This window comes from Dipodomys spectabilis, unplaced genomic scaffold (assembly GCF_019054845.1).
Source record: "Dipodomys spectabilis isolate Male_0828 unplaced genomic scaffold, ASM1905484v1 ptg000019l, whole genome shotgun sequence".
NCBI lineage: Eukaryota > Metazoa > Chordata > Mammalia > Rodentia > Heteromyidae > Dipodomys > Dipodomys spectabilis.
Window position 1 is genome coordinate 17,156,070 of NW_024870696.1, and position 16,385 is coordinate 17,172,454.

General features: G+C 37.3%; 1 protein-coding gene across 1 annotated transcript in view; it reads right to left on the reverse strand.

Moving 5' to 3' along the window:
• Pappa2 (pappalysin 2) overlaps positions 1-16,385 on the reverse strand; it is a 214,997-nt gene that overhangs the window by 48,089 nt on the left and 150,523 nt on the right. Inside the window, 1 exon segment of the mRNA XM_042674437.1 lies at positions 1,600-1,768. Within this exon segment, the coding sequence (XP_042530371.1) occupies positions 1,600-1,768 (169 nt within the window).

Consider the following 16,385-nt stretch of genomic DNA (forward strand, 5'->3'; position numbering starts at 1 on the left):
GAAGGAAAGAGGGAAGGCAGGAAGGAAGGCAGGAAGGAAGGCAGGAAGGAAGGAAGGAAGGAAGGAAGGAAGGAAGGAAGGAAGGAAGGAAGGAAGGAAGGAAGGAAGGAAGGAAGGAAGGAAGGAAGAAAGGGAGGGAAGAAGGAAGGAAGAAGGGAGGGAGGGAGGGAGGGAGGGAGGGGAAGGAAGAAAAATTGTATTGAAAAACTTGGTGTTGGAAATAGCAAAAAGAAAGAAAGAAAGAAACTTCATACTGTTTCCATGGGAAGAAATCATGAACAATTTTACTATGAATGATATTTTTCAGCAATGTATTTTTCTTTAGATATAAACCTATGATGAGCTATTGGCCATATTCTATATATTTTGAGCTATTTTTGGAAGACTTCTAGAGATGGTATTATTTTGTTTTTTTTTATTTTAATTTTTAAAAATATTTTATTGTAAAGGTGATGAACAGAGGGGTTACAGTTACACGAATCGGGTAATAAGTATATTTTCTTTTGAACAGTGTCACCCCTCCCTCGTCCTCTATGTGGTATTATTTCATATTAATTGATTCACACTCTTAAACAAATACTGCCTATGGCAAGTAGCACATTTTTTTCCAAGATAAGTTACCTCCATTGAAACAAATTCATAGTTTTCTTCAAGGTGTGTTTTTGCCTTTCTGTTGGAACAGACACAGCACAGTTGCTTTTGATCTCAGCAAAGGTTAATTTTTTTCTCCACATGTTTGCTGGCTTGTGTAACTCTTCGCTTCACAGCCCCAATAAACACAAAGCATATTCTATCTAGACCACAGTGTAGTAAAAACTAACAAAAACCCAAGGAAATAAGAGTTTGGAAACTCCATCTGGCCGGCTCCTTGGTCTTTAACCAATCTGTGCAGATGGATGTGTTTGATGTCTCATGGTGTCATTTTATGGCATATTCCTTTCATATCTACGATGCTTACCTTGGAGTGCTAGGCACAAAGTTAGAGACATATGCCAAAGGAATAGTCAAGGTCATTGATCTTTGCCTAGGAAGTCTGCTTGATTTCCTGTCTCATGTGTTTGTGTCGTGGTGAAAAAGATTCTTAAAAAAAATCACAAAAACTGATTTTAGTCACACAACTGTGATAAGGCTGTGGTTTTCATTTGATACTTGTGTGCCAAAATCCTAGGGATTATCATAGTCCAAGAGTGCTTTCAACCCTGCTGAGGAATTTGTGTTTCTGCTCAGGATTCTGTTCTATTAAAAATAATAATAAAGTATAAAACTAGCAGTGCTAGCCAAGTTAAATCAGTGGTCACTGGTAAGAGGAGATTATTTTACCAAATGAGGATTCTAGTATTATTTGGGATGTACCAGTCTCCTATTCACCAGATTCTTATTTTCCCCCAAAATGTTCTCAGTTGGGGAGAAAATATTCCAAAAACATGGTCTCTTAGCTGAGTTCCCTATGTGATAATATCAACATCCTCAGTTAGAATCCCAATTGAGTAAAGTCCTGTCTGTTGGGATCCTTTCAGATAATTTCTACTTAGCATTCTTGGCGCAGCCAAGATCCAAGATCAGCTTGATCCAAAACAAAGCTCAAGGAGCCTTCCTTACCCTTTCGCTTTCCTGGGTGCAGTTGAGTACACACTGGCTGTCCAGATTGAAGCCATTGGTACATTCATACATGCCTTCGAAAACAGGTGATAGAGGCTCACACACCACAGGGATGCAACTTCCTTGATTCCAGATTCCACTTTCCAGGCACTGTATATTCAGGAACTTACTGATAAGACATGAAACAAAATAGACCCACCGTCAGAGAAGCCTGGATTCTCTCTCAGAAATATGTGAGAAAGATAGGCAAATCAGCAGATAGACAAATAGTTCATTTAAGCCAAAAGTCCTATCAGTCCACTTCGAACGTGAAGCTAAGAAACTAAAAATAATCATGACTATTGATTAGCAATAATAGTATTTGAAAAATCTCTCCCAAAAGATTATGAGAAATTCCGAAGTATCTATTTATAGTTCAGTTTCATGTTGGAGAAATCTCACATGCAAGTACACTGGAAAATGCCAGGGAGTATAGAGGATAGAAAAATTGTTACACAGATACTCTGTTGCTTTGACAATAATGTTGTTCTAATATCTGTTGGTTCTTCAAAGAGGAGAATGGTGCAGCGGTACAAGTATTGTTTTAAAACAGATTCAGTCTATCCTTCGGAAGGGCAATAATCTCCCTGAGGTTACTACAATTGTTTTTGTATATTTACATGCTTATTTTTCCTTGGAAAAGTTTCCATACTTTTCCACAGATTCTAAAGCAGTTATGACTCAATACTGCCCTGAAAGAATTGCCCCTCCTTCTCATGTACACACATGGACTCCAGAGAAGCTGTTTAAGGTGGATGGAATTCCATTCCATTCCCTTCTGACTCATTGCAGAGAGAAGGTACCTTCCAGTTTTACTGTTGTAAGAGCCCAGTCCTGATTCAGACTCTTGTGGTTACAGACACAACTGCACTTCTCAAATAATAAATAACCTTTTGGCCATTCCAGCATTGGTGGATTTAAATTGCCATTTTCATATGCCATGATTTCTCTTCAGAATTTAGATGAGACCACCATCCCATGCAGACTTCTCACTGACCATTGTGCCCTGATATGTGTGTTTGCCCAGTGTTCTAATATCTTACTCTATTTACATTAGTCATACTGTTTTCTAGAGATGGGCATGTCAGTCTTTGCCACTAGATTGGAAGTTTCTACAAGGTAGAAGATGTGTCTTATTGTTTTTAATTCTTGGAATCTAAAATAATATCTGGCTTACTTTGGACATTAAGTAAATATTTGCCAAATTGAATCACTGATCTGAAATTAACATCATCAGGCATATTGAAAGAGATTGCTTCATAATAAATTGATTAATCAAAACACTCCTAATAAAGTCATGTTTTTATTCCTACTTTGTAGATAAAGAAATACACAGAAAGATTTTAAGTTTTTTCCAAGATCTGAATCATGAAGTTGTCTCTGATTTCAAATAGTTTTCATAAGAACAAAAATACTTTAATAGCTTAACATGTTAATAATACCTACTTAGAAATAAATGAAATGTTACATACATAATAAATCATAATATATGGTATTATATATAGTGTTTATATATTATATTATTTATATAATTAGGTAATTATTAAAAGCCAACCTTTATTTTCAAGAGTTATTTTAGGATAAAAATATTTAAAACTAGGATGTTTTAGCATCATAGTCTTTGTTGCCACATATCTACTGTTTATTAACAATAAATATCATTTTTGAGCTATATTTCCAATTATTTTGGGGGAAAATCCTATGCACATTACATATTTGATTCCTTCAAAGAGTATTTAAAGGCAAATGTTATTATTCATATTTTAGAGAATACTGAAATGTAAAGCTTAATCAAAAACCCATAGGCAGGATGTAGATTATGCTCTAGGTCTGCTTAGTGACAGAACCTAAGATCCTTCTGTGTCACTTGACTGTTCTGGTGTTCTTTAATTCTTTCCGGGGTCATTAACAGCATCTCCATCTTCTAGAACATCCCAGATGCCTTTTGTGCCAGTGCCACATGCTACATCCGTAAGTATAACAGAAAAACAGATGACTGGTTTACAGTTTTTGAAGTGAATACTTAATTAGACATATCAAAATACACGTTAGTATAGAGCCTGATGGATTTTGTATGTGAATACAGTTTGGTAATATTGCTGAGCCCAAGATCCTGAACAATTTCAGCTCTTCAACATTCCTCTTTGTGATTCTTCTCAGTAAAATCTCCCACAACATAAAGTATTCTATTATATGCACTTTCACAACCTGGATTAGCTTTCTTTGTTCTTGAAATTTATAGAAATGAAATAGCACACTACATATTCTTTGGTATGTGGCTTCTGCTACTCAAGAAAGTCCTACTTAAAAATACCTTGTCAAATCTATGTCCGTGAAGGCTTTACAATTCTTTTGCCACATGAGGCTTACTTCACAATGCAGAGTTTAAACCCTCCCAGGGACTCTCTCCTTTCTTCCACATCCCACAGATGAAATCCTTCCTCTGCTTCTGTCGAATCAACAGCCCCCAGATGGAGAGAGCAGGCAATACCACTGACACCCGGGAGAAGACAAGGCTGTAAAATCCTTGCATGTCAGCATGGTTATAAAGGAAACCCTTCCTTGGCCAGAATGATAATATTTTTACTTCATGTGGTATTTTTCTCTGAATTGGTTAGAACACTTCAACCATGGAAATAGTCCTCCCTTTCCCTTCCCAGTGAGGAACTCTTCAAGAATGTTGATTTCATATATTTCCTCGCCAGTTTAATAACCTCAGGGTGAGGGTAGACAAATCAAACTTGGATAAAGAAGACTGTGTTTGGATGTTTTGAGTGATGCCCAGACAATGTGATAGGCCATGCACTTCAGCCCAAAAGCAAGGGTCCCTGGACCAGAGAGGGAAGGCTTGTAGATAGGAGGGAGGAGAGGCTGGGTGAGAATTTTGATTTCCTAGGAGATCCTATTTCCCTTCAACAGGAGTTTCTCTATTCCACTCGACCTCGTGGAATCTCCTCACAGTTTCTCCTCCCTTGTAACGAAAACGGTCTTATACAGTGATCTCTCTAGAGATCTTTCCTAGTTTTCACCTCTCTCCCATTTTCATTCATTGAAATTTTATTGTAAAGGTGATGTTCAGAATGGGGTTATAATTACACAAGTCAGGTAATGAGTATCTTTTTTTAAAAAACTGTGTTACCCCCTCTCTCGTTTTCTCCCACATCCCTCCCCCATTTTCTTCCCTCTAAGTTGTAAAGTTTATTTCCAACAGTTTCTAGTGAGTATTAGTGTTGCATTGGTACACCTTTGTCCCACTGTTTGTTTCTGTGATTCCCATTCCCTTCCCCAAGTCAGGTAAACTTACCTAGAAGACAATGGACACAGAAATCAAAAACAGTGACAACAGGAAATAAACCAAAGGAGAGAAGAAAGACATAACTGCAAGCAGTACAATAAAAATAAACCTTTCATTTCCATTTCTTGGAGTTGATTTTGATATGCATCCTTTTCTATGGTTATATGCACATTGAGCCATTATGATCCTCTCCTAAGAATATCCTCCTGTGTTCTCACTGTGTGATGCTGTTTAATTAATCATGTCTAAGTGTAATTATTTGTCTTTTGTTATCCATTGGATTAACTTGTACATTTATAAATATATTCTAGTTATTACACATGTCACCTCTCTCTTGAAGTCTTATTATTAAACAGCTCTCAAGGCACTTGGCTGGTTTCTTGGAGTCCAAGAACATGTTTCTGATGTACACACCTGTAGATCTTCACTTAGGGAATGAAGCTGAGATTATAGAATGGACTTTTGCCCTTGAATGCCATGAGCTCCTCTGGCCATTTTGTTCAAAATGGATTGCAATTATCACATAAAATCAGAGCACTTGCGATTATTTCTGGTTTCAAAAGATTTGGTTTCCTTGGAAAGACCCTGAAGCCGACAGAAGCCTAATTCAGGCTTAGTGATAGGCTTACCTAGTGATATGGACTGAATAGTTCTTCTTTCTTCTCAATTCATGTGAAATTCCTAACTCCCAGTGTGATTGTGTTTGGAGGTAAGCTAGTCATCAGGATAGAGCCTTTTTTTATGGAATTAGTGCTCTTAAAAGAAGAGACTCAAGAGTTTTCCTTCTTTGTACTCACAGAGAAAATAAAAGGCATGAAAATTGAGAAGAGTGCTCTCAATTGATCTTGGGCTTTACAAATTCTGTAATTGGGAGACATAAATGTTTGTTGTGTAAGCCAACAAGTTCACATTATTCTGTTAGAGACAATCTGACCGAGAGAGAACAGTGTCAGGACTCTGATTTTCAGTGGTGCTACTAAAATGCAGATATCTTTACCTTTCTCCTAGTTTAATGCTGTTGAATTCTTACCTTACATTTCTTTAAAGTTATTATTTGTATTAATCAAGAGCCAAGAGACTCTAAATTCATAAGATGAATGGCTAAACAATTTAAAGAATGGTAACAATGCACACATACAGTTCCTTACCAGAACAGAGATTCCAGGACTTCTCTGAAAGCCCATTCCAAGCACCTTTCAATTGACATATTCTACTAAAGCCTATCTATCCTCTACACTTTCAAAGTTTTCAATTTATAATATAGCATCCCCACCACGTAACCAATTGTTTCCTATTGGAATTTGTAGACTTTTCTTATCACAACTATTTTTGAAAACCTAGATTGTCATGTCTACTGAACCAAATCTGGGGCTGCCTCAGAATTCCATTTTCTTTTTTCTCCCTTCTGTTCTCTTCCATTTTCTTCTCCCCACTTTTCTCTTCTCTTCCCACCCATCTCTTCTCCCTCTCTCTTTCTCTCTCTCTTACTTGCAGTACAAACCCAGAACCTTGGATGTGTTCTACCACTGACTTATATCCCCAGTCTAGACTCTATTGTTAAACTTGCCATTAGTTTTTATATGCAATCAGGTTGAAACATCAAAAATTCTTTGTTCCTTAGCTAGTAAAAAGCCGTAAGTGTAGAAACCAGAACAAGACCATTCTCCTAACAAATCTGCGGTCATCCTGTTTGGTCTTTGATGAGCATTTAGCTTTCTGGCTGGGGTTGTTAACTGAGTGATCTTACTCTATGATTTCTTACTTTGTAAGTAGCATTATGAGAAGTTGGAGTTGGTGTAAGGTTTGCATTTATTTTCCTTCAAACTTCTCCAGACAAATCACCACAATTTCCAAGTGAGAAGGTGCCTTTTCCAATTTCCAGAACTTGTGGTATCCACCTCGTGCTGAAAATCCAGCTGTGCCTTTTCTGCTTCTTACATCATTGCCAGAAATAAAGATCTTGTAATCAAAACTTGGCTGCAAATTTGATTGATGTTGCTTGAGGCACACATGAGTCTACCCCATCTTTCTATCACCACTGAAGGCTTTTCAAAAGTAATATTTATTTTTCACTGGAGAAAATAAAAAGGATGATTTGTTGAGTCTGAAGGAATTATCATGTCTTTGCCATTCAAGGGCATCTGGTGTCGCGGATGGGTATTCCCTTGTGAATAGTAATAGGCACAGAAAAAATAAACTAAGGTATACAACATTTAAGTCCTAGTCATTATGTACAAAAAATATATATCTATACAATTTGATCCTCACACCCAATTTGTGTGATAAGGAGTATTATCTGAATCATTGGTTCCTGTATCTCTATATATGCAGCTCCTCAGTCATCACCATCATTAGAAAGCCTCACCATGGGCAGTGCTGCTCAACTTTGGAATTCAGAACAGAGCATTGGTCTACTCTCTCCTAGTCTTACCTGTTCCTAAGCCCCCTATGATCTCACAACCTCCATCAGCCAGCAATTTCACATCAATTTCACACCTCAAATATTTCTGAAATTCTCACATCTCTTCCGTTCCCCTCAGCTGGACAGAACATTAAAAAAAAATAAGTAAATCAATTAGATGAGGTCATTTTCCTGTAGAGAACATTTGGAGTGCTTCTGGTTGCTAAATAAATACGTCCATACATAAATAAATAAACTCAAACTTAGCAGGTTAGCCCAGTGAGGCTCCACAAAGTAGGATCCTATGTTCTCTGACTTCATTCTGTTTCATATTCGCCTTCTTTAATATACTTAATCCATGCTAACTTTGGTGCCCAAGTACAAACCAGTATCCTCCCTACCATAGGAATTAGGTACCATTCCCTCTGTTTGCCCTACTTTTCTTCTTTCTCATCTCCTAATGTTATCTCCTCACTTAAAAAATAAAACATCTTTGTAATGGACTGTAGAGTCTATAATGTATTTATTTATTGGTTCTACTTGTTCATTAACAGCCTCACCCCTACTGTAATATCAGGTTGATGACATGATAGACTTTGTCTTCAGCTCCAAGAACAATGTTTTGTACATTGTAGGTGCTAATACATTTTCTTCAATGAATGTATAAATGAGGTAATGTATATATGAGATAATTAAGGTTTAGAAACTTAAAGCCATTTGCCAGAAGGTAATCAACAAGTCAATATATTATGTTCATTCTGCTACCAATGCTGGCATTATAACATAAAAGTGTTTCTACTCCTGGAAATGAAGCTGCAAATAAATTACCTTCCCTTGGACAGATGCACTTGTCCTGTTCTACACAGGAGCTTTAAGAGGAAGAGGAAGCAGTGTTATTTCTCTAGAGGTAAATACTAAAGTATTCATTGGCCAAGTGTATTTTTCTGCTACAGAGTCAGTTTATGGACCCAAACTAAACAGTCTCTTTATTCAAATTACAGTCTGGCCCCTTACTACTAACATCACATCCAGTAGTATTGGAATCATTCTAAGAAATAAATTTTACGATCTACCCCAGATTGACATATTCAGAATCTGAATTTTAAGAAGTTTCTCCTGAGTGAGTCCTATACATTTAAAACCTTCAGCAGTATTGATCTAGAACTCTCTCCTACCCTCATCACTTCCAAATTCTGTGCCAAGTTTCCTCCTAACCAATTGTAGGCCTGTTTCTCAGGCCAGTATCCTTAAAAGACAGTAGGCAGACTTCAGGCTTCATAGTCCAAAGCTGACCGTAGTTACTCTGCTCTGAAACACCAAGCATCCTGATGGCCTGCCCCATCCCTTTCTTCTAGAAAAGAAATAGTATCAGCAGGATCATTGAAACAGACATATTGGTTTTGGACTTCCTTTCTTCTTTAATTCAAACCAAAATGCTCCATTAGTAAACTCTCTTCCCAAGCAAAACAGAGCCCATCTGTCAGAGTGAACAACTTGCTAATGCCTCAAAGTACATGGGCTATTTGTTCTATTTATATGTCTAACTCTTCCTTTCTGTCTTTGGAATTTCTGCTGCTAAAGCATAGATATCCAGACTGATAGGTGCAATTATACTCTGTCACTACCTTTGAATGCCACAATTTAGGGTTCCTTCTCCATCTTCCATTTCCCCAGTGTACCTCAGCTAGCCTCACTTTAAGTTTAACAACTCTCCCAACATCCCATTCCACGATTTTCTGGTCCATTCTCCAGAGTAACACTCTCTGGAGTAACACTCCATAGAGTAAACTAGCTAGTTTCTCCAATGTATGCAAAATTTAAACCTAACATGCAGAAAATTTACTACAATTATTGCTCAGAATCCTAGTATGAATTCCTATTGGTACATGTTTAAGGAACTTGAGATTGCACTCAAAAGCAGGGCTTAATTGGACCTAAAACAAAGAAACCATCTTCACTATCTTATACCATTCAATTATCTGTCAGTTCATATGTGCATTCAGCAATTAGTCATTCGGCACTTAAAACATCCCTGTGTACTGCTTTAAGTCTTTCCATTTTAGAATCAAATAGAAATTCTGTTATAGTGCAAAGTTATTAATATATGGGAATCCAAAAGGAACATCCAACACTTCCTAAAGATGTGAAGGATTATCAGATAAAAACAAAACAAAACACTCTGAGGCATGTTCATAGTCCGAGAAGGAGAAGATAGACATGGTGGCTTGCAAGAACAAGTATTATGTAAGATCTTAGAGGTATAAAAGTAATGCTTGTTCAAGATTTGACAAAGTGTTAGCAAAGTGAACCATTCTCTTTCTCTCACTACTTTTTTCCTCTCTAATAGGAAGGACTCAGTTCAGGAAGAGAGCCTAGATTGAGTCCAATGGAAAATAAAGGTTCAGAGAAGGACCATGAACTATATATGCTCATCCCATCTTCCAAGTTCTCTCATTTTTGAGAAATCTTTTGTCTATATTCAAGTTTCAGCATAGGTATTTTTTTCTTCAAGGCATAATTGTATCTCTGTTGGTTAATTCCACTCAAAGTGAAATGTGATTGGAAGTACACAAAGGTACATAAGTGCATGCATGTGTGCATACACACACACACACATACACACACACACACACACACACACACACACACACACACACACACACACACCTCACATAGGAACTTACTCATCCACCACCTTGACATTACATCCTTTGATGTGGGCTGAAGAGAAAATGGATGATGAACATTTTCTTGGTCAATTTTTCCTGTCTGAAGGCAGAAGTCACAGTGACCCGTCAGCAAGCTTTTAGTGGTTGCACCAGGTGATTCTCTTCGGGAAATACATGTGTCAGAGTGGCAGAAACCACATGCTGTGAGATAAAATTAATGCTAGAACTACAGCCTGGCCTCTTTATAAATCATTAGCTTGAAATAAAGTCTTGTCCTCCTCTTTCCTATCTGAAAAATAGGAGTGACCATGCATTCTTAACAGCCTCAATAGAAGATCATGTAAGTTAGTGTATTTAAACCAGTACCACAATTAATGCTACATGCTTACCAAGCAGCAGAAATCATTCTCCCTGATGACTGAAGGATCTACTCACCCCACACTACTCTTTCACCTATCTACCCATCTCTCTCTCTCTGCTTCTTTGTCTATCTGTCTTCTCTTTCTCTCCTCACTGTGTGTGATGAGTGCATGATGTTAACATTCTACTCAGTGTTCCCACCCTACTTAGTTCTTCAGATTTCTGTCACACCCAGAAACCCACAGGGAGGCAGTTTATGAATCAGTTTGGCCTGGCTTGACCCCATAGTTAGACAGCAATGGCAAGATCACCAACCACATGCTCACACATTAGGCTAAAGAAAGTGTTAGCAGAGCCTGAAACACGGGCAGAGCAAGAGGCTGGAAAAAAATAAGAAAGCATCAGGGTGTAAAGTTACGGCTTAAGGAAAGTCTTATTGGTTTATAAGTAAAGAACTCCTAGTCAAGATTTGTTTTCAGTTAATAGAAAAATTTTCAATCAACATAGCACAGAAAGTTATCTAATAAGATGCCCTGTAGCTTAGGATTTGAGGTTACAAGGGCATTTACAAGTCCAGCATGTGCTGTGTTTGAAGTGAGGATCTGTATGCCAGTTGTCAGCCCTGCAAAGCCTGTAGCAGTGAGCTGGCCTGTACCCAGGTATAAATTTGCATGGCCAAGGCTTTGAGCAGAGTTTCATTCACTGAAATCAAAAGAAGTTACAATACATTCGCTCAAAGCTCACATTATCCTACAATGGCAGGAGAGTTGTGTATTCCTAGGACAAACTTTGAATGTATTTACTCTAACCGCTAATTATAAAGTCAGACAAAGTCTTAATGGACAGAAAACAAATTTATATTTCTTGCAGGTGCATGAGCATACAGAGATCAATGTTTCCCTTTTTTGGAAGATCATAGATAATGCACACATACTTATGCATGGATCTATGAATGTACCATATGCAAACATGCAAACTGGTATAAAGGTTTGGCATCTAGTCACATATATATGCACACAATATGTGTGTCACTAGCTTGTTTTAGTAAGTTTAGAAGTTATAAATCCAGAATACTTAACTTTTAGTATTACCTTGCTGCATGTTTTTGGTTCATTGGCCAACTAGCCCTCCTACCACTTACTATGGTAGCATAAAACCAATGGAACTTCAGAGGTTTGAGCTATTGTCCAAAAAGAAGGGGAAATTAAATATTGACATCATATGCCTAAGACCTGTTTTGGTGACTTGCCTTCCAGATGAGCCTAACTTCATTTGTTACCCTACTTATTAAAGTATGTCCAGATGTATATTCACATTTGTTTAGATTGCTTTCCTCCACTTTATTCCTTCTATGATCTACTTACAGCTACTGTAGAATGTGTACACCTCAGTGACTTGACCAGGGCTTAATATAAAACATATATAGAGGGGTCTAACTGAAAGAGGAAAGTACATTTTTTCTCTTAATGAACTTTGTATTGGGATGTATATTTCTTTTATTTAGGAAGGGACAATTACTTTCCCATCTAGCAATCAAAGACCTGTACCCTCTTCCTTTGAATTCTAATTCTGTCTTTCTGATCTCTAAGTTATTGTTCTAGAATATAAGAACCAACTACAAAGAACCAACTACTGATAAAAAACAAAATCATCATAGCTGATACTATTTATTCTTAAATGTTTAAGGTCAGAAATCCAATCCAGTAAGTACAAGTTAATTTATAAAGGCCCTTCATCTGCTGAAGATCATGTTAGTGATAACTGTTGATAATGATCCTGATGCTGTTGGAGGTGGTGATGGCAGTGGTAGTGATGGTAGTGATAGGAGTAGTGGTAGTGAGGATGTGGTGGTGCTGTTGGCAGTAGCCTATCAGTAATGGTGGTGATAATAATGGTGATGGGTAGGAGTAGTAATGATGATAAGCATGATGCTGGTGGTGGCCAGAAGGTTTCTTTAGCATTTTGCCACATTTAATTCTCAAAAACTTGTAAGGACTCTTATTATCTCCACTTTGCAAATAAGTATAATAATGTTCACTATATATCAGTGACTTACTAACATCCAAGAACTAACATATAGCAGAGTTAGGATTTAAATTTACATCTCACTCACTCCAAAGCTTGTATAATTAGGTAAGCAGGATATAAATCTTGAATGAAAGAAATTCTTTGTAGTTTAACTAAAATAATTCTTTAGAAATTTTAGTGAAAATGTGTAATTTCTAAACTCAAGTCCATAAATCTCAAAAATGTACCTAGTATCCTATTCTCAAAGGAAACCTAGATCCCTTTCTCTTTTATATGAATGGAGAATGTCACCAGAACACAGCCAATGAAGACAATAAAATTCTGTTTATTTAGACAAATACTTCTCTAAGAATTATTCTAGTTCTCTAAATGTTTTCTAAGAATCTAGCATTGAAGTACACAATACATGGCACATATACATATATGTATATATACATATATGTATATATAATACTTAGCACATGGCACACAAGTAATCATTGCCACCATAGTTGTCAACAAACCAAGAATAGACACCAACACCTACATTTTTAACTCTCTGCTACACTAATCTATGTGTGTGTATTGATGGGTCAAGTACATATCCAGGTTCTTTCCTGAAATTAGATCAGACAGAGCTCTACTGAAGGTTTTCACTAGCCAAAAGTATGTTCAAAATTTAGTAATTGTGATTTAAGGCTTACTGAACCCAGTCTTGATCTACAATTTTGCTTATAGAACTTAGATGATCTGGGTGCCAGTGGCTCACACCTGTAATTCTAGCTACTTAGGAGGCTGAGCTCTGGGAATCGTGGTTCAAAGCCATCTTGGGCAGTAAAGTCCGTGAGACTCTTATCTCCAATATACCACTAGAAAAAACAGAAGTAGTGCTGTGGCTCAAGTGGTAGAGCACAAGCCTTGAGCTGAAATGCTGAGGGACAGCACCCAGGCCCAGAGTTCATGCCCTACGACAGACACACACACAAAAAAAGAACTTAAATAGTTTTTATATGCATTGAAAAAGTACATACTAAGAGAAAAGTCCAAGGGGCTCTTATGTCCAATTTATCACAGAAAAAGCGAGAAATGGCACTGTGTCTTAAGTGGTAGAGTGCTAGCTTTGAGCAAAAGTTGCTCAGGGAGAGTGCCTAAGCCCAGAGTTCAAGTCAAAATAAAAAGCATGGCTATTTGCAATTACCTTCAAGAAGATCTGACTACTATATCATCTGATGGCATTCTCAGGAATGATGTAGGGAAGGAGAAAATGTCTAAGTAAGTGAGAAGTCTGAAGTATTTTCTTTAGAAGCTAAATTAATTATGGGCCCTAATGAGGTTAACCTAACCTTCACAGGTAAAGATAACATGTAATGAGAAAAAGCAGCCATGAATGATAAGCGAGAATATAATATGGTCTCTTTGATAAAATATAAGTTAAACACATTTATTTTAGCTTCCTAGGAAGTCAGGCTAATGAAATTACAAAGGAATGATTAATGTTGATGTGCATGTGGAAGTAAATCACATAGAAGAAAATGGAAAGAGTCTAAAAGAAAGTGTGTGTATTATACATTGTGAAATGTAAAAGCTCCCTTATCCATGACATTTTTGCAAGCTTATTGGTTCTAGTTCTATTTGTATTTTCTCTATTACCTTCAAAATAAGAATCCTAAAAATGACATGCCAAAATCTGCCATACAAAAGGGCCGATACAGTAATTTTGAAAATAGATGGAAGTTTACTCTAGGCTTTCTTTAAAAAAAAAAACACTGATAGTCAAGATCTGGGAAAGGGTGACATTGTTCAAAAAGAAATATACTCTTTATCTGACTTACGTTACTGTAACCCCTCTGTACATCACCTTTACAATAACAATAAAGAATTTTAAAAACAAAAACAAAAAAAGCTCGTGACAGATATTGTTTAAGAAGAACAAAGTTTCCTTTAGAAGAGTGACTTTGGTTACACATTGCTTTGGCATAGGAAGCATTTCAAACTATCGCTGCATGGACGTCACAATTGGATAGAAAGATATCCTTTGATTTAACAGTACAGTTGTAGTCCAATCAATCCATGATAAACCATCAAAACTACATTCAACACACCAAAACCTACAGAACGACACAATTTGACTACATAGTTCATTGCAGGGGAAATGCTGCTCACGCCAGTGATGGTTTACTCTCATGAGAGATCACTGTAGCCGCACCAAGTGTCATACCACATACTATTAGTGCTGCAAAGAAAGATTATGGTTTGAACATAAAATGTTCCCCCAAGGCTCATGTGATAGGATTTTGATGCCCAGCTTTTTAGCGCTATTTGGGTGAGTGCTAGAAACTTTAGGAGGGGGGATGCAGTTGTACGCGGCTGAGGGCAGGTGCCTAGAAGATGTTTTGTGCACTAGCTGCCTTCTGTCTGTCTCTTTGCTAGAAAGGAAGACGTGTGAGCATGAATAGAACACAGGAGGAAGACTTTCAAGAAGCAGAGTGCTGCTCACTGTATAAAGGCAAACATGCCTTCCTGCCATCCCCAGGTGGAACAGAGCTCTCAGATCAAGTCAGAGCCAGCACGTGGCTTTCTGTTCTCTTGGAACACAGATTTGGGAAAAAGAAGGTGGGAACACATTCTGCTCATATTTTGGTTGTCATTTTCTGGGTTTTTTTTTGGTTGGGGGGTCCAGTCGTGGAGCCTGAATTCTGGGCTTGGGCGCTGTCCCTCAGCTCTTCAGCTCAACCACTTGAGCCACAGGGCCACTTTTGGCTTTATTTTTCTGTTTATGTGGTGCCGAGGAATCGAACCCAGGGCCTCATGCATGCAAGGCAAGTGCTCTACCACCTTCCCAGCCCATTTCCTTATTTTTAGTATATATATATATATATATATATATATATATATATATATATACACACACATATATATACATATGTATACATATGTATATACATATAATTGTAAAAGTGATGTACAAAGGGGATACATTTACACAAGTCAGGTAATGAGTTATTTAAGTCAGGTAATGAGTACATTTCTTTTTGAATAGTGTCACCCCCTTCCCTTGATCTCTCCCAGTGTTCCCCTCATTCCTCAACCACAACTTGTATAGTTCATTTTCAATCGAATGCCTAGGGAAGACCACTGATGCATTTATTCACCCTTTGTCTCACCTTTTCTGGGCACCCCGTTTCCTGCCCAAAGACAGAAAAACTAACAAATAAGACTCTCTCTCTCTCTCTCTCTCTCTCTCTCTCTATATATATATATATATATATATATATATGTACACACAATTGAAGTCTACTCTTCCATTAGAAAGAATGATATTGTACCCTTTATAAGGAAATGGAAAGACATGGAAAAATTACACTTCTTTTACAAAAGAAATAAGCAAGGAGTAACAGCTAGAGTATGGCATATGTACTAAATTTAATCATTTATACAATGATTTTGGTGAATTATACAACTATCAGCTGCAAAATAATGTTGCTGGACTTCATTACTATCCTTTGTAATAAGGAGACAAAATCTAAGACACATGGATGTTGAATATATTGCTCAGTCACGTAAACAAGTTGCAAATCTAGCCATCAAGTAATTGTGTTTTCTCCCACTATATTGTAGAGTGGCGTAAAATAAGCATGTTCTTGATTTCTGTGGGTTTATTCCTCTACCCATTTCTTGCACTCACTCATGTCCTAGAAAGGGTTTCAGGGCCCCATCTCTACAACACTGGGCTTTTTCCACATGGGAAGAACAAGGCTGACACAGTCTGTTAGGTAAACACAAGTGACAAGTGACAGTGATTTATACCCAACTTGCACACTTCTGATTACCAATCCCTCGCCTGCTATATAAACAGGTGCAAACTAAGATTTAATCAGTTTACACAGCACAGTAAATAATTTAATCTCTCCTTAGCACAGTGCTTGCAAATGTAAATGTTTAAGCCCTAACTGATGTTCATGTTGTGATGCAAGCATCCAGTTTCTCAACCAGAAAAGCTGTGTCCATGAAAGAC